At 32.1% G+C, this 27,076-nt stretch overlaps 1 protein-coding gene across 2 annotated transcripts in view; it reads left to right on the forward strand.

The window, feature by feature from the left end:
• LOC114329927 (transmembrane protein 65) overlaps positions 1 to 27,076 on the forward strand; it is a 244,401-nt gene that overhangs the window by 158,706 nt on the left and 58,619 nt on the right. For both annotated transcript variants that reach the window (XM_050642629.1, XM_050642630.1), the window contains one exon: positions 26,939 to 26,980. In XM_050642629.1, coding sequence (XP_050498586.1) covers positions 26,939 to 26,980 — 42 coding nt within the window. The remainder of the gene's footprint in view (positions 1 to 26,938; positions 26,981 to 27,076) is intronic.

A 27,076-nucleotide genomic window follows, 5' to 3' on the forward strand; every position in this document is an offset into this window, starting at 1 on the left:
CCATCGCCGTCAATATATTTGTGATCAGCGACCCCAAAAATCCCGATTAACGACTTTGCACACTGATTTTGTATCTAATTTTCACAAAAATCCAGGAGACGAGGACTGTCGTGGTCACCAGGTACGTCGGAGATCATTGCTGTCATGATATTGTTATCCCCCAAACATCCCCCGAGTAACTAATAAGTTTGCACTGATTTGTTATCATATTTCTCTAGAAATTAAATTTCTATGTAGTTTAGAGATTAATATGAAAGTATTAAGTACTATATTTCTTAATAGAAATGTTTCTTGCAAAATAGAAATATTTGTTGCAAAAGCGAAATATTTGTGGCACCCCGAAATCAAATCAATCGCTTAAAGTAGAGACGTCTGCTTCCCAAAAAGACCCACTCAGAAATGAATCTTTTCATTTAGAAAGTTATCATCTCGACCCACGGCCACTTCCTCTTCCCACCGAAATCCAATAATTTAAAAAAATAGCACTAAGATTTAATGGAGAAAGTAAGTATGTCCGTTTAATTGGCCGTTTTCGCATTTACTCCCCGCGGTCTTAAATAATGCAGTTTCTATAAAAATTTCAGTATCTTAACTTGAGATAGAAACCATGTTGTGCTTTTAAGAGTTAGCAAAAAACTGTAAAAAAAGATTTTAAACCGAAATGGTTCACTCAGTAGTAGTCCAAGTAATGAAGCTTAAAATAGGACAAAACCTCGCAATTTTTACAGAATGGATCGATTTGCTTGAACATTTGGGAATAAGTAGTGGATAGTCCAAGGATCAAAATATATATCATACCAAAAGGCGCTTTTACCATGGGGGTGGTTGTCACCTCATCTCGGGGGTGGAAATTTTTATTATATTTTGACCGCCTGAGTTGGTAAAAACATTCATTATAAGCAAAAAAAGGTCTATACATTTTTTTGATGAAATTAATAGTTTTCGATTTATTCGCTATTAGTCCAGGGCGCATCTGTTTTGAGATGGACGTTGAGAGGTGACTCAAATTTTTTTGCAGAAATTGCTTGAAAATAAATCAAATAATAATATTTGAGTTATCCTCCCTCTCAAAAAGGTCCGGAACATCGTTTAAATAATCAAAATGTCAAAAATTGAAGGAAAAATTCGATTTTTTTCTTGGTTTTTTGATTATAACTTTAAAAGTATTCATTTCCAAGAAAAGTTGTACTGACATAAAAGCTGCGTAATTAAATTTCCTACAATATAGAATTGGTAATAAATTTAAAAAATAGTCACCCTAGTTGCAAAATAGCAATAATTGCGAAAAAACCATACAAAAACAAGTATTTGCATTTTACGTTTTTCAACCATTTATGCTACCCTTAGGACCTTCATATTTCACCCAGAAAAACTTTATGATACAGTAAAACAATACTGTAAATTTCATTAGGATCGGTTCAATACATTTTGCAAAATAAATTTTGCAATCCAGCTTTCGCAAAAAAAATTCATTTTTTCAAAATGTTACAGGACTGAAAATAAAGCAGATAGCAAGTTGAAATTTTTTTAGCTTATAGAAATGTACTGTACCTTTCATTTGCAATTTTCAAAATTAAAATCGATTAATTACCACGGCGTCAGAAAATTTTTGAAATAAACAATAATTTTTGGTGCTCCGCGCAGGACAGCGGTGTTCGATTCACACAAGTTGATTTCCACCAAAATTTCTTCCAATCTTTATCTAATATATTATTATCTTATTCTATATTTTGTTGTATTTTAATATTTTAATTCCACAAAAATCAAACTAATTTTATTATTGTTTGTGAAATATTGTTTAAACAATTGCATATGTTTAAAAATAATAAACTTTTATTATTTAAGTTAAAATATATGAACAAAGAAAGTTTTTGCGAATAAAAGTGTTATTTCAAAGGATAGAGTATATGTTTTATTTTGCAATAAACAAATTTATTTATTTATATCGAAATGTAATAAAAATTAAAATTTATCCATCATTATCAAAGGTCATTGGAATGCCCAATCAGAGCAAACTATCCGATGTCCTGCGCGTAGCACCAATAATTAATGTTTATTTAAAAAAATTCCTGACGCCGTGGTGTTAATCGATTTTAATTTGGCAAAATTGCAAATGAAAGTTACAGTACACTTCTATATGCAAAAAAAATTTTAACTTGCTATCTGCTTTATTTTCAGTCCTGTAACATTTTGAAAAAATGAATTTTTTTTACGAAAGCTGGATTGCAAAATTTATTTTGCAAAATCTATTGAACCGATCTTAATGAAATTTACAGTATTGTTTTACTGTATCATAAAGTTTTTCAGGGTGAAATATGAAGGTCGTAAGTGTAGCATAAATGGTTGAAAAACGTAAAATGCGAATACTTGTTTTTGTATGTTTTTTTTCACAATTATTGCTATTTTGCAACAAGGATGACTATTTTTTAAAGTTTTAACCAATTCTTTATTGAAGGAAATTTAATTACGCAACTTTTATTTCAGTACAACTTTTCTCGGAAATGAATACTTTTAAAGTTATAATCAAAAAACCAAGAAAAAAATCGAATTTTTCCTTAATTTTTTGACATTTTGATTATTTAAACAATGTTCCGGACCTTTTTGAGAGGGAGGATAACTGAAATATTATTATTTGATTTATTTTCAAGCAATTTCTGCAAAAAAATTTGAGTCACCTCTCAACGTCCAAATGTAGCAATATTTTTACAGATGCGCCCTGGTCTATATCGAAAGTGTTAGTTTTAGGTATGTATATCGAAAAAATCAATGTTTTTAATCAGTTTTCTGCAAAGTTTTCGTTTTATCAAAACAACTTTACTTAACAAAAATGTACCTTTTAAAATAGTAAACATAACCGTTTTTTTTTATTTTCTTTAAGACCTATAGTAATCGAGCTATACTTTATTATATGTTGGCTGTTCTTCGTCAAATGCTAAATATTGTAATTTCAAAGTCAAAGGACGGGAAAACTATGCATTTTTCGAGGATAACTTGTTGAAACCAATTTAAAGTATTTAAAAATATGTATCTCCAGAAATAAAAAAAAAATCTCTAGCTAAAAAAATTAAGTGGCTTATAATGAAAAGAATGTCAGTCCCTATTTTTTTCAGCAAAAAAGTGATCGTAAACAACCCCCTAATAATCACCACCCTAATTAAAATTTGTCATTGACCTGATTTGGTTTTCTTGATTTATGTATTGTTAATAGGTCCTAGAAGTTTGATCGGCTTATAATTATGAATGATTAGTTAAAAAAAAAGGAGTTAAAAGCGAATAACGAGTTTTTGTAGTTTGGTAAAAATGTCCTTTTCTTCAGAATAGAAAGATTAGCATCAGAGATACGAAAAATATGAAATTGTAGCTTATTTAATTCCCAAGAACATGGTTTGCAAATTTTTTTTACGGCAAAAATTGAGTGAGATATTGACAATTAGAACTTGCAATATCATGCAAAAACCACCTTTACCAACCCTTTCAATGCCACCTCTTTTTGTGACTGAGAATTTTAAAAGGATTTAATATTAATAGCCTTATAGATCTTGTAAAAACGTACAAAATTATTTTTTAACGAACTTTCTAAGATAAAAAATAAAAAAAAAATACGGTTAAAAAATCAATAAGTTTAAAGCGAATAACGAATGTTTGCAATTTGGTAAGAAATGCCATTTTCTTCAGAATAGAAAGATTAGAATCAGAGATACGAAAAAATGTTGAAATATGAAATTGTAGGTAATTTAATTCTCAAGAACTTGGTTAAATAAAGTTTGTTCTACGGCAAAAATTGAGTGAATCATAAATGAGTATACCATCGAAAAACATTGATTTTTAGATATAAAACAACACTTTCGATAGCGAATAAATCAAAAACTATTAATTTTATCAAAAAAATGTATAGAATATGCTTTGCTTAGAATGAATGTTTTTATTAACTTTTGCGGTTAAAATATAATAAAAATTTCCACCCCCCGAGATGGGGTGGAAACCACTCCCCATGGTAAAAGCGTCTGTCGGCATTGTCGGCAGATTTTGATCCATGGACTATCCACTACTTATTCTCATATTTTCAAGCAAATTGATCCATTCTGTAAAAATTACGAGGGCCTTGGTTCCTGGACTATAGATATTATGTTGGGAATTCAATTTATAAAAAAATAAAATTAAACAGGCAGAAAGGATGGGGATAAAAAAGAAAAAATCTTTTATCGCCAATCGTCACTAAAGTCATTCATTATTGTATTCATTTTCCCTCATTTGCGGCAGTAAAGTAACACTTTATTGTACTGAAAGAAGAATTTTACTTTACCTGCGGCGATTATTAATCAAATTAATTAATAATCGAGATTGAATAAAAGTGGTCGATGGAAGTAATCGATTATTTATTTGAGTATTTGAAAATTTACGTTATCATTAATTAAATGTGTGCCATAAAGTGAAATTCTGTAGTATTTGCAGTTATATTCATATAAAATAAATCAAAACTTTACAGATTTAGTAATTATGTATTCAATATTGATAACTATCGATTAAACATCGAAATCGGCCATCATACAAAGGACATCTGGCACTACTGTCATACGAAATGTTTATTTCGTCTAAAATTAAAAAATTCTTAAATTATAAGTAAGTGTTAATCTTTTTAATGATTGGCGATAAAATTTTGTATGCACCACGTCAGTAAAGACTCTTATCGAACTCGTCTGTTATTCGCATCGCTCGCTTCGCTCCCTCTGCTCTTAATATCAGACTCGTTTGATAAAGAGTCACTTTACTGACTGGGTACATAAATAACTATTTTTAAACAATATAATATAAACGCCAAAATTGTTCTCTTTTTTGATATGTAGAATTTTACGGTTTATTATTATTATTTATGATTGCGTAGTTTATTTTTTGATATGTATTAGCGATATAAACCACCAAAGTATGTTACTTTCGTTTGTTAATATACAATACCAGTTTTGTTGGACAACATTAAATAAATATAGAATGACTTAATCTTGTAGCTTTGGCATTGTGCCCAATAATCTAGACACTAATTAAACTGTATATGCATTTTATGTTGTGTTTAAGCTACTTATTCTGTGTTAGTCCAGTACGCATCTGTTTTGAGATGGACGTTGAGAGGTGACTCAAATTTTTTTGCAGAAATTTCTTAAAAATAATTCAAATAATAATATTTGAGTTATCCTCCCTCTCAAAAAGGTCCGGAACATTGTTTAAATAATCAAAATGTAAAAAAATTAAGGAAAAATTCGATTTTTTCTTTCGTTTTTTGATTATAACTGTAAAAGTATTCATTTCCGAGAAAAGTTTTACTGACATAAAAGTTGCGTAATTAAATTTCCTACAATATAGAATTGGTAAAATTTTTAAAAATAGTCACCCTTGTTGCAAAATAGCAATAATTGCGAAAAAACAATACAAAAACAAGTATTCGCATTTTACGTTTTTCAACCATTTATGCTATACTTAGGACCTTCATATTTCACCCAGAAAAACTTTATGATACAGTAAAACAATACTGTAAATTTTATTAAGATCTGTTCAATAGATTTTGCAAAATAAATTTTGCAATCCAGCTTTCGCAAAAAAAATTCATTTTTTCAAAATATTACAGGACTGAAAATAAAGTAGATAGCAAGTTGAAATTTTTTTACTTATAGAAGTGTACTGTACCTTTCATTTGCAATTTGCAAAATTAAAATCGATTAATTACTACGGCGTCAGGAAATTTTTTAAATAAACATTAATTTTTGGTGTTACGCACAGGACAGCAGTGTTCGATTCACACAAGTTGATTTCCACCAAAATTTCTTCTAATCTTTATCCAATATATTATTTTCTTACTCTATATTTTGTTGTATTTTAATATTTTAATTCCACAAAAATCAAGCTAATTTTATTATTGTTTGTGAAATATTGTTTAAACAATTGCATATGTTTAAAAATAATAAACTTTTATTCTCTAAGTTAAAATATATAAACAATAAAGTTTTTGCTAATAAAAATGTTATTTCAAAGGATAGAGTATGTGTTTTTATTTTGCAATAAACAAATTTATTTATTTATACCGAAATGTAATAAAAATTAAAATGTATCAATCATTATCAAAGGTCATTGGAATGCCCAATAAGAGCAAACTATCCGCTGTCCTGCGCGTAGCACCAATAATGAATGTTTATTTAAAAAAATTCCTGACGCCGTGGTAGTTAATCGATTTTAATTTTGCAAAATTGCAAATGAAAGGTACAGTACACCTCTATATGCAAAAAAAATTTCAACTTGTTATCTGCTTTATTTTCAGTCCTGTAACATTTTTAAAAAATGAATTTTTTTTGCGAAAGCTGGATTGCAAAATTTATTTTGCAAAATCTATTGAATCGGTCTTAATGAAATCTACAGTATTATTTTACTGTATCATATAGTTTTTCTGGGTGAAATATGAAGGTCCTAAGTGTAGCATAAATGGTTAAAAAACGTAAAATGCAAATACTTGTTTTTGTATTTTTTTTTCGCAATTATTGCTATTTTGTAACAAGGGTGACTATTTTTTAAATTCTTAACCAATTCTATGTTATAGGAAATTTAATTACGCAACTTTTATGTTAGTACAACTTTTCTCGGAAATGAATACTTTATAAGTTATAATCAAAAAACGAAGAAAAAAATCGAATTTTTCCTTCATTTTTTGACATTTTGAATATTTAAACAATGTTCCGGACCTTTTTGAGAGGGAGGATAACTCAAATATTATTATTTGATTTATTTTCAAGCAATTTCTGCAAAAAAATTTGAGTCACCTCTCAACGTCCAAATGTGCTGATATTTTTACAGATGAGCCCTGGTCTATTTGTATATTTTACGATTTATTGAATATGCAATATACAGTAATAAAAATAACACAAACACATATTTTGTTTTTCATGAGAAAGTGTTACAAGTTTAATAGGTATCCTATATTAAATGAGGTGTGCTAATCACGAATCTGTGCTTAGTTTTTTCCAGTACGCCAGCTTTTTAGGGAAAGGGTGTTTGAAATTTTTTTACAGAATCTGCCAAAAATATTGAGAAAATATTTAATAGAAAATTACACTGCAAAAATGTAGTATAATCTACGTTAGATAATCGTTGTTTTTTTTTTAAATAAAATCGTTCTCTTTTGTTGATAACTGCGTTGTGTCGTTTTCTTCATGTGGATTTTTGTGAGCGAGTTATCATTCTAAAGGCCGGTTTTCACGCTACGTTTTGTTGTACGTTTTGTCCAGTGTATACACGCTACGTTTTTCCAATCCGGAGTCTCGAGTTCTATGAGAAGTACTTAATTATTATTCTTAAATATAGAAAGACAGGAGGTTTTTACTAAAATACCTTTGCAGATATATTTGTTTGTTCGTTACAAATAGGTAGAGGTTTAAAAAAAATATCATCTTTAATTTAACACTAAAAAGAATAAAATAAAACGTCACAATTTTTTTCTTTTAAGGCTTTTAAGATAAAAATTTTACTTAACTTTACATAAGAAACAGCTTAATTTAAACATAACGAATGATACTTTTTAGAAAAATTCCGCAATTATACTTATTATTATATTCATAAATAATTATAATAATTATTATAATTGCTTTTATTACAACGCAAGAGGCCCTATGAGGTACTTTTCTGTCCCGATTAAACCCCGGTTAGCTAACCGAGGTTTAACCGGGACATAAAGTACCGGCCCTTAGTCTTTCCTTACCCGTCACTTTTTTCAAAGCAACTAAAAACTCTTTTTTGTAAAGCGATCTCAACGATTTGATCTTCCTTGTAACTGTCTCTTTATTTGCATCGTGTCTATTTCTTTGTATTTTTTTATAAGTTCCTTATACGGGACGTTTTTTATTGTGGTTACTATACTAATATTTAGTCTTTATTTTTCACTTGCCACAAAGGCGGAAAATTTTTATATAACCCCGAGAAAATCGTAGGTACATTGCATTGCCACAAGTCTAAATTAGGCTTTTTTAGAAAAAATGAAGCGAACTGCAGTGAAGCTAGTCGTCAATTGAGTTAAGATCGGACGACTTGCATGAACATATGTTTTCCACCTACCTCTAACGAAAGTATACTTTTCCGGACCTGATTGTAGGGAGCAAAGTTGTACTTTTCCTCCCTAGGGAAGAAAATATTTTTCCTCCCTAGGGAGGAAAAGTAAAAGTGACGTCATGGTATTTCATTCATGAAATATAACTTATTGACGCCCTGTATAATACCTATTTTCTATTACGTAAGTATCTATACATTTTAACGTTTGTTTAAAAACACTCTGTATTTTGCAGAATGGTAAAAAACAGTAAATTGTTAATCTGATTTAACAATGTTTCCATTAATAAATTGACTTATAATTTGACAGTTGACAGTTATATTGTACCTACTTGTTAGTTTTAGTTCTAATAAATTTTGTTGGTTAGTTACATAAATAAATTAAGTAAAAATGAAAAAAATGACTTGCTATTTGAGGAAGGTGGAAAAACCATATGTATAACATGGGAGTAAAGTGCCTTTTCCTCCCTTGAATGATTACTTCATTCTCGGGAGGAAAGTAGCACTTTCCTCCCTTGTTATACAAATAGCTATTTCACGAAACGTTTTATCTTATCAGTTCTCGTAAAAGTATGCTTCTCCCATCATTTCTTCAATCTGACCTTGTAGACGGAGAGGCAGCGCTGAAAAATCTCTTTGAATTTACTAAAGCTAAATTTTTCACAGTTGATTACTGTGATTGTGTAGAGAAACATACTGCGGTCGGTCAAGCGAAACGTAGAACAGGGGTTACTGAAAGGGTATCAAAGTTGCTTTCGTACGAAGGTAATTATTTCCATTTACTAAGGCTGAAAGTCAGTACACACATTCTAAATTGAATATAAATAAAAGTTATTATAGTCGGTCAGCTGTATGACGGGACAGAGCCGGTCGGTCGGCCCCAATGAATGTACAAGGTTATTCACTATATTTTGACTCCCTTGTAAACTGCTTTATTTACAGAATTAGAAAAAAATGTAAAATACAAAAATATTCGATTTTTTAATTATGAGTTTGTGACATCTATATAGTACTAGTGGCGTCATCCATCTGACGTGATGACTATTTTTTTTTTAATGAGAATAGGGGTCGTGTGCTAGCTCATTTGAAAGGTTATTCAATTCTCTATACAGTACTATAAACATTAAGATCATTTTTTATACAGGGTGTCCAAAAATTTTTTGAATTATTAATTAAACAATTAATTTATTTAAAAAAACAATTTTTGGACACCCTGTATAATTAATCATATCAATGTTTATATTACTAAATAGGGAATTGAATAACCTTTCAAATGAGCTAGCACTCGACCCCTATTCCCATTTAAAGAAATAGTCGATTACGTCATCACGCCCAGATGGATGACGTCACTAGTACGATATATATGTCAAAAAATCATAATTTAAAAATCGAATAACTTTTGTATTTTACATTTTTTTCTAATTCTGTAAATAAAGCCGTTTACAAGGGGGTCAAAATATAGTGAATATCCCTGTACATTCACTGGGGCCGATCGACCGGCTCTGTCCCGTCATACAGCTGACCGACTATAATAACTTTTATTTATATTTAATTTAGAATGTGTGTACTGATTTTCAGCCTTAGTAAATGGATTTAATTACCTTCGTAGGAAAACAACTTTGATACCCTCTCGGTAACCCCTGTTCTACGTTTCGCTTGACCGATCGCAGTATGTTTCTCTACACAATCACAGTAATCAACTGTGAAAAATCTAGCTTTAGTAAATTCAAATAGATTTTTCAGCGCTGCCTCTTGGACTATTGGATTTCATTTCGATTCGACAAGACGTACGTTTTGCTGTTTACACGCCACGTTTTATTGTATAGGATTTGTCCTATCCAACAAAACGTACAATAAGACGTAGCGTGAAAACTCACCTTTATATACCATCTTCCTTGATGACGTTTCTTCATCTCCTTTATGTTTGGATGGAACCTCTCTCCCTGTACCTCGTTGACAGCCTCAGTTTTTTTATAATTTTCTACCTTATTGAAAAGAACTAGGTACATCCTGCTGACACTTTGGTTAGATACAAAAATTCTACCCCGTAAAGCAGAACCGAAATATAAAGTACCCAATAAGACGGGTCGTGGTTTTAAAAACACTCAGTATATAAGTTTAATCTTTGTAAAAAATTCTCAAGAAATAATTTTTGGGTGTGCTTGTAAAACTCCCGTTAAGTTCATCAATAGTCCCTTCACTGACGGTAAAATATTGCAAAATTTTTAAATTTTAAAGAACTGTTTGGATTGCCATGAAATTTGGCATACACATAGCTAACATATCAAAGAAAAAAGTGATATTGTGCCGATGTGTGCTTTTGCCCTGGGTCAGTATCACCTCTTCTCGGGGTTGAAAAAATATACGTTCAAAATAAGTCCGGAAATGGATAACCTGACTAATTTTAAACAACTTCTGTTCCCGAGCCTTTTTTTACTAATACTGTTCGAGTTATTTGGTAGTAAATATATTTCACCCCTTCTCGGGAGTGAAAAAATATACGTTCAAAGTAAGTCCGAAAATGGATAAACTAACTATTAATTAACTTTTGTTCTATTTGCTGTTTCGCCGGTAGCGCTCTTTCGCGGTTTGAAACTTGTACTTTTCGGTGTTTCTAGTAAGTTAAATGCACAAAACTGCTACTAACAGCGCTGGCGAAAATTATTTAATCCTCTCTACTCATCGGCTCACAGCGAATAGAGTTTTTCACTAAGTTAATACTTTTCGAGTTATTTGCGAGTGGATATGTTCACTTTTCAACAAAAAAAAACATTTTTAGACAGTTTTTCGTAAATAACTCAAAAAGTAAGTATTTTATCGAAAAAAATGATGTACGTATCAGGTCTCTAGACCCAGTGGAAGTAAACTTGTAGCTAATGAAAAATAGGTTGTTATTCGTCAAATTCCAAATAGAATATTTCAACGTGAAATAACCAAAAATTGAAGCACCTTTTGGGAAAAATTCGTTATATATTATTTTTTAAACCGTTTAAAAAAGCTTTATCTTTTTTTTTAATCCTAACATCAAAAGTAAGCAAGTTACGCTCAAAATAACGTTGGTTCCTTTTTTTGGTAAAAAAATCGTGAAAACAGATTTTTTATGTTACTAATAATTTTTAAGTTATTTTGGAAAAAAGCATTTTTTTTAATAAAAATTAAAAACATTTTACTTTAAAATGAAATTTTTTCAAAAATTTTGAACCGATGAAACTTACAGATGCAACTTGTGAAGCGGTAACGATTAATTTGATTTGAGATGCTAATTAGGGGGTAATTTTTTTTATTTTTTTTACTTGCTTACTTTTGATGCTAGAATTTTTTTTAACAAAAATACAGCTTTTTTCATAAACTTTAAAAAAAATTGAAATGAGTTTTCCCCAAAAAGCGTTTTATTTTATGGTTATTTTACGCCTGAAATATTCGATTTGGAATTTGACGAGTAGGAACCTATTTTTCATTCATACAACTCTGCTTCTACTCGGTCTAGAGACCTAATGCGTACACAATTTTTTAAATTTTTTATGAGCTATATTTTTGTTGAGAGTGTTTTTTCGATAAAATACTTACGTTTTGAGTTATTTGCGAAAAATCGTCTAAAAACGTGTTTTTTTTTTTTGTTGAAAAATGAACACATTCACTCGCAAATAAGTCGAAAATTATTGACTTAGTGAAAAAAATGCTAAAAGTTGCTCAGAATTAGTAATTTTATTCACTTCCGGACTTATTTTGGACGTGTACTTTTTTACCGCCGAGAAACGGTGAAAACCACCCCCGGGGCAAAAGCACATATCGGCAAAATATCACTTTTTTTCTTTGACATGTTCGCCACGTGTATGCCAAAGGACATCGCACACATCTTATGGAAAATATAATGTCACTCAAATTCAATAAAATTTATACAAATAGATTCGTTTTAAATTAACGGTCAAATCTTATCATTGCGCCAACTCTTAATTATGATTAATTACGGCGCAAATTGCAATTAAAGTTTATCGAAATCACATTTTTTGAGTCAGTAAAAGTGTCAGTTACCATCATTATTGCTCTGGGTGCTATTCAAAAGAGCTTAAACCCCCCGCTGGGCCTAAGCGAATTAGTGAAACTAATCCTCTGATTTATGGAGTACCAACAATTTGGGTGTTTTAAAATATTTTTTCTCTCTCTAACTTATGTACGTATCCATTTGATTTCAGATTTATTTATATCAATTTCTGCTCTTATTATTGAAAATATAGAGTTAACGCAATGATAAGATTTGACCGTTGATTTAAAACGAATCTATTCGTATAAATTTTATTGAATTTGAGTGACATTATATTTTCCATAATGTGTGCGATGTCCTTTCATGTAAATTCAAGCAGTTTCTTTAAAATTTGGAGAAAAATCGTGAGTAAATGGACTACTATCCGCTGTAACCCCTTTAAAAAAGCTTTTACCCAAATGCCGATAATGCTGCTAAAATATTCTGTTGCATTGTTTGTGCGTAGATATTCTAAATAATTCAAAATACCGTTAAGACTACTCAATAATTCTAATATTTTCAGTAAAATTCGGAAACAGAATCTAAACAACAACTATACCTACTATTTTTTCTACAAAAACATGCTTACGTCAGTCAAGATTTCTGACGTCAGAGCATTGCCAAAACATTAGAATAACCCTTTTCATCATGGTCATATTTCTTGTACAGTGAGAAGATAGGCTTACTTGTCAGATATTTTTTTTGTTTTTGTTTACTGTACAAATAATATCTACAGTGATGAGTGCGCTAAGCACCGGCAAAATAAAGCAAAAGACGGAAAACATAAAACGTGAAATAAATAGAGATGAAACTAGTAAAGGTATAAAATTATCGATAGGAACCTATTTTACATTACATATCATAGTTTTCCACCTTTAGACCTATCGGGGGAGTATGGCACCTGTCGCTGTGACTGGAGCATTTTATAAAATTCTCCTGTCACAGACGTATAACTAAAGGTGGTAAACTATGTAATGTAATGTAAATTTATAGGTTACTATCGATAATTTTACACCTCCAGTGGTGTTATTGTTTCTCTTTTTATTCCACAACGTATTATGTTTTCCATCTTTTGCGATATTTTGCCGGTTATTAGCGTGCTCATCACTGTATAATTCTTTATGCTAATTATTAGTGATGTCAATCGGTTTTCACTACTTGTCGAAATATATTAATTATTAACAACAATATTATCATAGTGTATACTCGTAATAGTATAATCAATAAAATAGGTCATTTAATATTTTAAGGCTAAAAATGACAGACGCATGTACTGAATGATATTTAATACGAGTAAAATATTGTACGTATAGTACGAGATTAACGAGATTGCTTATAAAGAAATAAAGGCTTTGGATTTTGTTATCTACATTATGTGTCCACAGGTACTTTAATTAATATTTATATTACTTAACCTAATCTAACACTAAAAAATAAAAAAATACTACAGTATAGTTATTGAAATAACAATACTAAGACATATTATTTTATAACTTTTTCAAAAGCTTCTATTTATTGATAAACAATCTCGTACTATACCTATTGGAGGGACGCCGGTGTTCAACATTCCTCCATGGAGAGTTTGGAGTAGTTCCAATGTCTCTTTCCAGCGTTTTGCACTTGCAGTAAGTTCAATGTGTCGCTAAGCCTTCGATAGCTAAGAGGAGAACTTTTAATGAACCGTAAGATGCTGTAATTCTGGCCTGTTGAATTGTTAATGTAAATAAAACACTTTCTATTTTGCTATGACTGTAATGAAGTTGAAAAGGGCAAGAAATAGAATTTTACATGTGAACAATTGAGTTAACAACTTATCCGTGAAAGACGCCACTACACATATATTTACACTTTGTACCGGCTTTTTGCTAATTGCGGCGTGAAGAATTCTCTTCGAAAAAGCGTAAATGAAAAGAGGTTTTTGCGTACGTTCTTAATGAGTGTTGATAGTTGACTGACTGTTGCACCCCGCTCTTTCATCCCGTTAACAAATATTTCCGTTGGGTGCTTTGGGTAAAAGAGAGGCGGAGATTAACATTCTTGGAAGCTTTCACTGCGTAATGGAATTATTTATGGTTGTTACAGAGGCGGCGCGGAAATTTGTTGTTGGTGAAATAGAATTTATTTTGGGTGGAGAATACAGTTCTCCAACATTCCCCCCGGCGTTAGAGCCTTGTGGTCTAACCTACTCTTCTTTACCTTGATTAGGGAGAACCGAAATTTTAGAGATTGCCCTTGTGAATTGACCATCGATGGTCTTCAACTTGACCACTCTGACTTTGCCATCTTGCCCGGGCATTGTATCAACTACCCGTGCTAAAGGCCATTTTAGAGGAGGTACATTATCCTCTCTCAGAAGAACTAAGTCATTGACTTTTACGTTTTCCCTTGGTCGGGACCATTTTGGAGAATTTTGTAACCGGTTCAAGTAATCAACAAACCACTTTTTCCAGAAACTTTGTTGTATTTTTGTAATTTGCTGAAACATGGATAGTTTATTTTCCGGAATTTTTTGTAAGTTTTGCTCAGGATGCGCTGACAGGCTGGAGCCAATTATAAAATGCCCAGGACTGAGAAAGGTGTAATCTGAAGGGTCGCTGGACATGGAACAGATAGGCCTTGAATTCATCACAGCTTCAATTTGAACCATGACAGTGTAAAACTGTTCGAAAGTGAAAGAAGAACAGCCTATTAGCCTACGCATATGATATTTTGCGCTTTTTACTGAAGCTTCCCAGAGCCCAGCCCAATGAGGAGATCTAGGGGGGATAAACTTCCACGAGGTTTGATTTTCAGAAAGGTATTCCATAATGGTTTGAGAATTAGACTTATTTTGAAAAAATTTGTGTAAGTCATAGAGTTGGTTTCTTGCACCAGAAAAACATGTGGCATTGTCACTGTAAATGACAGTTGGGTTACCACGTCGGGAAATGAACCTCTTAAGTGTTAATAGAAAGGAAGAAGTTGTTAGATCAGAAACAACCTCAATGTGCACAGCTTTGGTCACCATGCACACGAAAATGGCTATGTATGCCTTGATTTTTGGCGCTTTTCGGAGTGAAGAAGATTTTAACAGAAAGGGTCCACCATAATCTACACCCACTTTTTGAAAGGGTCTTGTTGTAATGGACAACCTATCTTCAGGTAAATTACCCATAAGCTGTTGTGCAGGAGCACACGAAAATCGGAAACATGTGGTACAGTTGCGAATGATTCGTTTTGCTTCCTTTAGACCATTGAGAGCCCAGAATTTCAAACGAAGATTTGAGAGAACTGTTTGCGCACCAGCATGTCCCAATCTGAGATGTTCATTTTTGATGATAAGATTGACGATAGGATTATTGGAGGGGAGCAGTATCGGATGTTTTTGCAAATAGTCTATGTCGGGACAGTTCGTAAGTCTGCCTCCAACTCTGAGAAAATTAGAAGAATCTAAAAATGGTTTTAGTGACATGAAGTTTTTATTCGAAATAAATTTGTTATTTTTAAGCGCCGAAATTTCTTTTGAAAATGCATCACCCTGTATTTTCTTGATGATGAAATCCATTGCATAATTTAACTCCGCAACAGAAAGAGGTTCAGAAATTTTTTGTTTTTTACAATTAGAAATAAAACGAAATACGTACGCTACTGTACGTTTTAAGCGTGAAATATTTGATAAACGTGAGAAAATTTTTATCCAGAAATTTTCCACATTAGAATTTACCACGAGGCTTATTTTTCTTTCCTCGGGTAGGTTTTCGAGAACTCTGTCATTTACTAGATTTGAAACATTGAAATTTTTATCTCGCAAGCATTTGGGACCTTGCCACCAGAAGTCGCTATTGAGAATTTCAGAACCAGACATACCTCGAGAAAGAAGGTCTGCGGCATTTTGCGCAGACTTTATGTGAAGCCATGTAAAGTTTTGAGTCAACTCTTGGACAAGAGCTACCCGGTGAGCCACGAAAACCGACCACCGACTTGGATGACTTTTACACCACGACAGAGCTACTTGGGAGTCTGACCAGAGGCTGACTGAATGAAATTTTATAGATTGATTTTCAAAGATAGAAATTATTTTTGCAACAAGTTTTGAAAGAAGAACCATTGCGCACAGCTCAAGCCTAGGAAGTGTTACCGTCTTTAACGGAGTTATCCTTGATTTGGAAGAAACTAATGCACAAGAGATGGTCTCATCTGAGTAGAAAGTTCTTAGGTATACGCATGCGCCATAAGCTGCCATGCTGCTGTCTGCAAATCCATGAAGCTCAACCTTCAGAATTATTTTTTCAGAAAAATAGAAACGAGGAATTTTTAATTGTTTTAATTGTGACAAGTCCTGTAGAAAGTTGTTCCAATCGTTTAGAATAGTTTTGTCCGAAATTTCTGTGTCCCAGTGAATTTTTTGCAGATATAGTTTCTGCATAAGCATTTTGCCTTTAACAATAAACTGATTGATGAGTCCAAGAGGGTCGAAACATTGCGCTAACGCAGATAGGATTTTTCTTTTTGTTGCTGGTGGGCAGAAATTATTTTCGGGGACGGAAATTGTTATTTGGTCTTCCGCAGGGTCCCATTTTAGGCCTAGAACCTTACTGGAAGTGGAATCGAAATTTAGGTCATATTCCTGAGTAGTATTTTTTGAATGTTCTGGGTTGATTTGTTGCAGGAATATGGATGAATTTGAATGGAATTTATGTAAAGTAAACCCATGGCGGTTTAGAACAGAATTTAATTGCTGAAGTATTTCGAGCAATTCTTCAATATTATTTGACCCACATAAACCATCATCTACGTAGAATTGGTTTTCGAGAAAATGCGAGGCCAATGGGAATTGAACTTTATTTTTATTTGAAATTTCTTGCAAGACTCTCGTCGCAAGAAACGGGGCGCTATTCGTCCCGTATGTGATAGTATTTAATTGAATACATTTTATAGAATCGTGGGTATCGTCCCTCCATAGAATATTTTGTAGAAAGCGTTGATCTTTGTTGATCCACGTCTGTCGAAACATTTTTTGAATGTCACAGGAAAATATGAATTTGTATTGCCTGAAACGAACCAGAATGTCGAATAAATCGGGTTGAACCTGATACCCTTTTAATGAAATGTCGTTCAGACTTTTTCCTGTAGAGCTTTTACAACTAGCGTCCATGACGACACGCAAAGTTGTACTTTTATTTTGTTCGTTGATGACACATAAATGTGGAATAAAATATTTTTTGTCCGAATTTTCATTTACGAACGAAAGAGGTACATATTCAGCATGCCCTAAAGAAATATATGTGTCAATGAAATTTTTGTACTCGAAAAATAATTTTTTATCTTTTTGGAATTTATTTTCGAGTGAAAGAAAACGCCGTTTGGCTATAGAAAATGAATCACCCAGTAATTGGTGTTCTTGTGCACTTTTTAATGGAATATCTACTTCAAAGCGTCCATTTTCAAGGATCTTTGTTGTAGTTTGAAATATTTGTTCGGCCAGCTCGTCAGCTTCCGACAGAATAGGTTTTTGAGAAAGTTCTTCCATGTTCCAGAATTTCGTGAGCAGCTCGTCCGTGCTACACGTAGAAAGTAGAGCAACATCTCCAGAAGCATTGTTTGCTACTGTAGGTGCCGTCAAGTGAGGAGCAATCACGCCGGCTATTAGGTACCCCAGATGAGAAGCCTGCAAAACTGGAAGCCTAGGGCCCAGGGGAATTATGTCAGGAAGAATTAAGTCGTAGTACAAATCAGCCCCAACCAAGATGTCTACCTGACTAGGTTTGTGATATGAATCGTCGGCGAGAAAAACGTCCCTTGGAATTGGTAATTTTTTTGTAAGAATGCGGAACTGTGGAAGATTGCAAGTAATATTTTCTAAGATGGCACATGAAATTTTGAAGGACTTTTTATTATAGTTAGAATGCATTTTTATGTTGACCATCTTTTTTGAAACCGAATTACTTTGGCCTATGCCAGAAATGTTTAGAGATATGTCATATGGCTTGTAGCCCAGCCTATCAGCGAGACACTGGGTACAAAAGCTATTTTGACTTCCCGTATCGAGTAACAATCGGGCCGTTAAAGGTTTCCCGTTTTTGTCGAAAATGGTTACTTTGGCCGTAGCTAGAAGTATGTTTAAATTTTTTACGGACAAGGCAGAAAAGGAATTTGTAAAAGGTTCTTGCCCTTGAAACGAAGGACCTTGAAAGTTTGAATTTGACGAATGTTCGCGTTCGTAATTGTTTGAATTTGTAGAAGTGGACGGACTTTCATTTTTATGGGCCGTAGAAAAAGTATTATGTTTACCCGAATTATTATTTGGTGCCAGAATGTGCAAATTTGTATTATGGCGCCTTTTACAAACGGTACATACATGTTTTGATGAACAATCTTTAGAATTATGCCTACCTAGGCAATTTACGCAGAGACCTTTTGAATTCACGAATTTTATTTTGTCATCATGCTGAATGTTTTTGAAAAAGTGACATTTGTAAATTTTATGACCTTGCTTTTTGCAGAAAATGCAATAAAAATCAGAAACTAAATTATTTGACGTATTATTTTTATCTGAATCCTCTGATGTGTTATTACTGGATGCATGATGTGAAACTTTTACGTTTTTGGCTTGCCTAGGATTTGTATTTTCCAGGCTTTCCAGAACAATGCACCTTTTTTCAAGAAATTTAAGAAGAACATCCAATTTTGGTACATCTGAATGATTTCGCTCAGTTTCAAAAAGTCTCCTTGTTGAAAAATCTAATTTGCTTTCTAGCAGGAAAACTAAAATTATATCAATGAGCTCTGTACTTGAAAATTGCAAATTTTTTAGCAATTGCATATTTTTTGTTACGGTAGTTAGAAAATTTCTGAGGGCTTGCGGTGAGCTGTTTCTCAGTGTAGGAATGTCTATAATTTCTGTTAAGTAAGAATTTATGATTGTGACCTTATTCTGATAGCGGTTCTTTAGAATATCTAAAGCAATCGAAAAATTTTCATTTGTGACTTTCAAAGAATCCACCAACTTAAGAGAATCACCCTGTAGGTAACTTTTCAAATAAAGAAACCTTTGGATGTCAGAAAGGGACTGATTTTGTATTATCAGTGTGTCAAAGAGCTCAAAAAAACTTTCGAAGTCCCCTATTTGCCCGGAAAATTTGCATATGCTTATTACCGGGAGCTTTACGGCCACTTGCTTAGCGGCAGCGACGCTCCCTGTATTGGTAATATCCAATGCTCTAATCGAACTTTGTATTTTTGACAGAACCGCAAAATAATTTTCTTCAAATATGGCACGATCACATTTTTGAGAATCGTCCAGGAATTCAATTTCATCCTGTACGTTATTGTAATCAGAGAACAGGTCTTGTAATCGACCTTCTCTTGTTTTGAATGAGAAAACATCTTTTTCCGAGTCATGGTTTGCTTCTAGCCACGTTTGAATTCTATTAACAGAATCTAGAATTGAATGCTTTTTGTTTACTAATTTACTTAAACCTTTTTTGCTCATTGTAATAACTTTAATTTGTTTATTTTTGAATGAAATTATTATTTATTTTTGAATTTTAACAAGCATGCAATATTAAACCAAAAATTCAACCCTGAATAGTTCTTTAAATAGTGTTTAACTTTATTAGAGTAACATTTCGCAAGAGATCTTTGAAAATTAACTTTTTGAATTTACATATAGAAAAGTTTATTTTGTACGTCACCCCTGGGCTCTTGGTACTTGAATGTGGGCTGCTTTTCCTGGAATCAGCTAGTCCTTGAACACCACTTCTTGAAGTAAACTATTATCACTGTTTTTGTTCACAGAATGTTTATTTGTCCGTAGAATAAATAACGCAATCACTTTGTCTCTTGGAATTATTGTCTATTCGACGAGAATATCCGAAAAACGCGACACTTATAATGTCTTTTAGAAAGAGTTGGCATTAGCCAGAAATGTTTTTTAACAAATAATAGAATTAGATAGAAACTTGAATTGAGTGTTTTTTGGCCAGAAAAGTTCGGTCGATGGATCAAGTGTGGCTCTAAGGGCCAAATTCGGCTCTTAGAAATGAAATCCGGTCTCGGAGGAACAAAATGGAGGGACGCCGGTGTTCAACATTCCTCCATGGAGAGTTTGGAGTAGTTCCAATGTCTCTTTCCAGCGTTTTGCACTTGCAGTAAGTTCAATGTGTCGCTAAGCCTTCGATAGCTAAGAGGAGAACTTTTAATGAACCGTAAGATGCTGTAATTCTGGCCTGTTGAATTGTTAATGTAAATAAAACACTTTCTATTTTGCTATGACTGTAATGAAGTTGAAAAGGGCAAGAAATAGAATTTTACATGTGAACAATTGAGTTAACAACTTATCCGTGAAAGACGCCACTACACATATATTTACACTTTGTACCGGCTTTTTGCTAATTGCGGCGTGAAGAATTCTCTTCGAAAAAGCGTAAATGAAAAGAGGTTTTTGCGTACGTTCTTAATGAGTGTTGATAGTTGACTGACTGTTGCACCCCGCTCTTTCATCCCGTTAACAAATATTTCCGTTGGGTGCTTTGGGTAAAAGAGAGGCGGAGATTAACATTCTTGGAAGCTTTCACTGCGTAATGGAATTATTTATGGTTGTTACAGAGGCGGCGCGGAAATTTGTTGTTGGTGAAATAGAATTTATTTTGGGTGGAGAATACAGTTCTCCAACACCTATAATGCAATATTTTTTATTCGTATTAAATATTATTAGGTACACGCATTTGTCATTTTTAGCCGTAAAATATTAAATGACCTATTTTATTGACATTCGTGTTAATTAATATATTTCGGCAAGTAATGAAAAAAAGAACATTCCATTTGACCCTAGGTTGATGGAAGACCGAAGAAATTGGAAGAAAGTTGTAGTCACCCATGACCCACCCGCGAATTTACAAAACCTATACCATTTCAGTCATGCCAGCGACTGAATTCGAATAGGGTTTGTATGCAGAATATTAGTTACATATCCTATACCATTTCAGTCATGGCAGCGACTGAATTCGAATAGGGTTTGTATGCAGAATATTAGTTACATATCCTATACTATTTCGGTCTAGAAATTAACTGTAGTGGTGTAGGATTTGCAAACGAAATTTTTGATTATTATTGAGCAAATATCTATACTGTTTCAGTCATGTAGTAAAACTAATCAAATATTTACTAAGTGGATTTATTTATCATAAAATTTAGATATGTTTTGAAAATTAAAATGAATAGTATATATTTGGATAATATTAAAAATTAAAAACAAATGAATAATTACTAATGTATGAATATATACAGTATGTCCCTGTAAGTTGGAACCATATGGAAAAAATTTTTATTAACGATTTTACGCAAAAAAGATATTCTTCATAAAAAGTTCTGCATGGTCTAAAACCGAAGATGCAATCATCTGATATTAAGTTTTATTAATAGTATATGAGAGATGTCAAAAAATATGAATTTCTGTCAAGAGTAAAGTATCTTTATACAGAGAGGGGCTAAGTTATGGAATAAATTCAATTTATCTAAAATGGACGACTTGGGAAAAAAATCCCGAAACAGGTCGATTTTATTTTTAAATTACAATTTTTTGGCATATATTTCATACTAGTGACGTCATTCATCTAAGCGTGATAACGTAATAGATGATTTTGTTAAGAGGATCGGTACGTATTTTCGGCTGCAATGCTATTCAAATGGGGATTCATTTTTTTCGAATCCTGAGAAAACTAATAAGTATTTTTGAAAAATTTAAACGCAGAATGAAAGATTACGGTATTAGCGAGGGCCGAAAGTCCCTGAGAATTTCTATAATATTTATTTTAATAAGTTACAGGGGTGAAAAACTAAGAGAAAATTTAGTGTGATTTTTAATTTCAAATATATCATTCAAAATAAACTTTTTATTTATTCTAGGGGACTTTCGGCCCTCGGTAATAATTTAGTCTTTCATTCTGCGTTTAAATTTTTCAAAAATATTTATTGGTTTTTTCAGGATTCGAAAAAAATGAACACAATGCCGTGGTAATATTTTCCAAATCTATCTTTGTCTTACAACGCACTCAGCCGAATATAATATTGTCAACATATTTATATTGTCAGTCAGACACTGACAATCAGTGACAATTTTAAATATTTGACATTGCATCGGGAATATGTTGAGTTATTGATTAAATATTATTGATCTATAGTGTATTTGATAAATAATTGATTTAAGACGTGAACTTAATAAAAAGTTATTTATTGTGTATTATTTGTGGAAGATCCCAGCAGAGAATACATCAGGATAATATATTCTGTGATCCAAGTATTTTGTTGTTAAAGATGTTCAAAATTGTAAGCATTCCATAACAATATATTATTAAAAATCACATTAACACTTTTCCTCTTTTCTTGATTGAGTATTAGTCTTTGTTGTACAAATAAATTATTACAATCACTGAATACATAATTAGTGAAAAAATTATCACATTTATTAACTGAATTAATAATTTGCAATTATAAAAATAACAGTTATCCAAGAACATTCAAAACTCATGTCTTTAAATTAATGATGACATTTTCAAGTAGACTGACATTCTAGTAATGTTTACATATCCATACCAGTGTGAATTTTACTACACGTAATTTGCCGTGTAAAGACAGAAAAAGTAGGGATACACGTAAAATATTTGCGAATTATGTACCCATAGCCTTAAATGGGAATAGGGATCGTGTGGCAACTAATTTGAAAGTGTGTTCAATTCTCTGTTCAGTAATATAAACAATAATATCATTATGTATACTAATATAAGGTGACCAAAAAAATATTTTTTAATTAAATTAATTGACGCAAAAAAGAAGAATGTATGTAATTTATTTAACTCAAAATACATTTTACTGCTATCAATAAATAGAGAAAAAAATGTTTATTTCACAAATAAACATTCCGCCTTGCTTAAATTAAATCACAAACAGCCTCCCACGTAACTCTTGGCAGTTTGAACATTTAATTTAAGCAAAAAACCAACGTTTATTTGCCAAATAAACAGTTTTTTCTATTTTCTGACAGCGATAGAAAGTATTTTGATTGAAGTAAATTGCATACATTCTTCTTTTTTCGTCAATCAATATAATTCAAAAATTGTTTTTTTGTCCACCCTGTATAAATAATGATATTTGTGTTTATATTACTGAATAGAGAATTAAACACCCTTTCAAATGAGGTGCCACACGACCCATATTCCTATTAAAAAAAAGTCATCGATTACGTTATCACGCTCAGATGGACGACGTCACTAGTACCTATGAAATATATGCCAAAAAAATTATAATTTAAAAATAAAAATCGACCTGTTTTCCATATGGTTCCAACTTACAGGGACATACTGTATACATATATTCGTACATTAGTAATTACTCATTTGTTTTTAATTTTTAATATTATCGAAATATATATTATTAATTTTAATTTTCAAAACATATCTAAATTTTATGATATAACAATAAATGCACTAAGTAAATATTTGATTAGTTTTACTTGCATGACTGAAACAGTATAGGATATGTAACTAATATTCTGCATGCAAACCCTATTCGAATTCAGTCGCTGTCATGACTGAAATGGTATAGGATATGTAACTAATATTCTGCATACAAACCCTATTCGAATTCAGTCGCTGCTATGACTGAAATGGTATAGGTTTTGTAAATTCGCGACCCACCCAGGGTTGTAGCGCTACGTGATGATTGATATATATTTAATTCAATATTACATAAAATATACAGGGTGTAACAAAAATACAGGTCATAAATTAAACCACATATTCTGGGACCACAAATAGTTCGAATGAACGTAACTTACCTTAGTACAAATATGCACACAAAAGAAGTTACAGCCCTTTGAAGTTACAAAATGAAAATCGATTTTTTTGAATATATCGAAAACCATTAGAGATTTTTTGTTGAAAATGGGCATGTGGCATTCTTATGGAAAGAACATGTTAAAGAAAAATTATAGTGAAATTTGTGCACCCCATAAAAATTTTATGGGGTTTTGTTCCCTTAAACCTCCCCAAACTTTTGTGTCCGTTCCAAATGAATTATTATTGTGATGCCATTAGTTAAATTCAATTTTTTAAAACTTTTTTCCTCTTAGTATTTTTTCGATAAGGCAGTTTTTATCGAGTTGCGGCTTCTTTTTTAATATGTTTACATAAAAATTTTATGAGGGTTTTGTTCCTTTAAACCCCCCAAATGTTTGTGTACGTTCCAATTAAAATATTACTGCGGTACCATTATCTAAACACAGTGTTTTTAAAACTTTTTTGCCTCTTTGTATTTTTTTGATAAAGTATCTTTTATCGAGATGTGGCTTCTTTTTTAATATGGTTCAAAATATACTTAAAAATGTAAATCATAAATAAATTTTCATATTATTACCAAGTCTCCATAATCGTACTTTACCATATACAAATATGTGGTGGATTTGACAAATATTCAAATATCTCGATAAAAACTGACTTTTGGAAAAAGTACTAAGAGACAAAAAAGTTTTTAAAAACTTGTGTTTAACTAATGGCGCTACAATAATAATTAAATTGGAACGTACACAAAAGTTTGGGGGCGGTTTAAAGGAACCAAACCCCCATAAAATTTTTATGGGGTGTCCAAATTTCATTATCATTTTTTCTTAAAATACTACTGCCATAAGAATACCACATGTCCATTTTCAATAAAAAATCTCAAATAGTTTTCGATATATTGGAAAAAAACTATTTTTATTTTGTAACTTCAAAGGGCTGTAACTTTTTTTCCGTGCACATTTGTACTAAGGTAAGTTAGGCTCAATCGAACTATTTTTGGTCCCAAAATATGTGATTAAATTTATGACCTGTATTTTTGTTACACCCTGTATATTTAATTCAATATTAGTCCGTACATTCAATATTATTGATATTATTTGTACAGTAAACAAAAACAAAGAAAAATATCTCTGACAAGTAATGATGCCTAGCTTCTCACTGTGCAAGAAATATGGCCATGGTGAAAAGTCATATTATAATGTTTTGGCAGAGCTCTGACGTCAGATCTCTTGACTGACGTAAGCGTTTTTTGTAGTAAAAATAGTATAAGTTCTTCCTCAATTAGAGGCGATCTTTATCCTAATATGGAGGTCACTCGCAATCATACTATGGAGCCCCCTTTTATTCAAAATTTGACTACGCCGAAGGCCACAACCAGGCCTGATTAACAAATTATAATATAAAATATTGTGAGTACATTCTCCATGCATTTTAAGACAATTCGACTAAAGACAATTTGAGTTACTTTGAAGTTAGAAAGTTATTTTTTAGATATGTTAGAATAAAGTTGTTATTTTTGTTTAAATCTTTTGCTATGTTGTGCGGTGCGTAAATATACTACCATGTAGGCCTGGATCCCGCGTACCAAAAAAAGTTGATTAATAGGAAGCTGAAAATTTGTTAATAACGGTATCTAGTCGCACAAACTTTGATGTATGGCAACACTGGAACAGGGGAAGTTTTAATTGTGGAACGTGATTTTAATTGTGAAACTTTTCATCATGACAAATGTATGATTGTGAAAACAAACAGGTTGTTTTTAAGTTTATTCAATAGCAAACTTTATATAATATATGAAGAAATGTTTGTCCGACAAATATGTTGGGCATTTTAATAAGTCCGACACGGAGAACATGTAAAATGGCAGAAATTATGTTGGTAGTAAATAGTAGTCTGATTTTTGCATGAGAGTTTAATGAAAGGCTAACAAATCAATTGGAAGTTCTGTCCGACAAAATACTTCGAACGTTTTCGTAGTCTGACGTTCCAAATTTTTAACCTGTTCCACAATTAAAACTTCCTCTGTTTCAGTTTGTCCGTACATCAAAGTTTGTCCGACTAGACACTGTTAAACTGTTAAATAATTTTCAGCTTGCTACTAAGGTCGATTCGCATTTTACGTAACGTCAACGTCCCGTCACGGACCGACAACGTCCCGTCACGGACCGACAACGTCCCGTCACGGACCGGCCACGTCCCGTCAAAATATTCTGTGGTGTATTTTTAGCCAGGACGTTCCGTGACGGTGCCGACATACGAGAACATCCTGGCTTAAACTACACTACCTAATATTTTGACGGGACGTTGACGGTCCGTGACGGGACGTTGACGTTCCGTAAAATGCGAATTGGCTTTTGATCAACTTTTTTTGGTACGCGGGATGCAGGCCTAATGGCGCTTTTCCGACTCGCGGTAATTTTCCATACGCGAAACATGGAAACTCTAAGTTTATTCCGCAAACGTCCAACGGTTGGCGTTGTGATTTGTTTATTTTCATTGTAAAAGCCAATAGTACGGGAAATTATAGATGTTCAAAATCAAAAGGTAAGTCCGTTGGAATCATCGGAATACGCGGAATCTTTATTAATTATTGCAAAAGTAGGAAATTCTTCTACAATATGTTCTTCTTTTTTATGTCAATTAATTTAATTAAAATTTTTTTTGACATCCTGTATAAATTATTATGTTAATGTTTATATTACTGAAGAGAGAATTGACTAACCTTTCAAATAATCTAGCACAGGACTCCTATTCTCACTTAAAAAAATCCTGGTTGCGTAGCCAACCCAAATTTTGAGCAGTGTCAAAATGATAAAGTAAATATTCCCAATTGTAACTAAAATCGAAATGAATAGGATTCGCTAGGATTGCGACTGTCATGGCGTACTTAGTCGCTTTTAAATTTCGACCTCGAAATGTATTAGAATCAGGTCTCTGGTCTAGCCAGACTTTCAGCCTTGTTTCATTTTGCTTATACATATATTTTTTTGTTAGGATGCATATTAATTACTCTTTTTCTTTCCAGCTGCTTCAATTCCTAAACCGTCAACAAGAGACTTGATAGACAGTAAGTTTTTTTTTTCATTAATAATATCGTAATCGATTGTAAAATAATTATGAAATGTTAACATTTTTGTCTATATTGTCAATATACAATTTCATT

Source organism: Diabrotica virgifera, chromosome 2 (genome assembly GCF_917563875.1).
Source record: "Diabrotica virgifera virgifera chromosome 2, PGI_DIABVI_V3a".
Taxonomy (NCBI): domain Eukaryota; kingdom Metazoa; phylum Arthropoda; class Insecta; order Coleoptera; family Chrysomelidae; genus Diabrotica; species Diabrotica virgifera.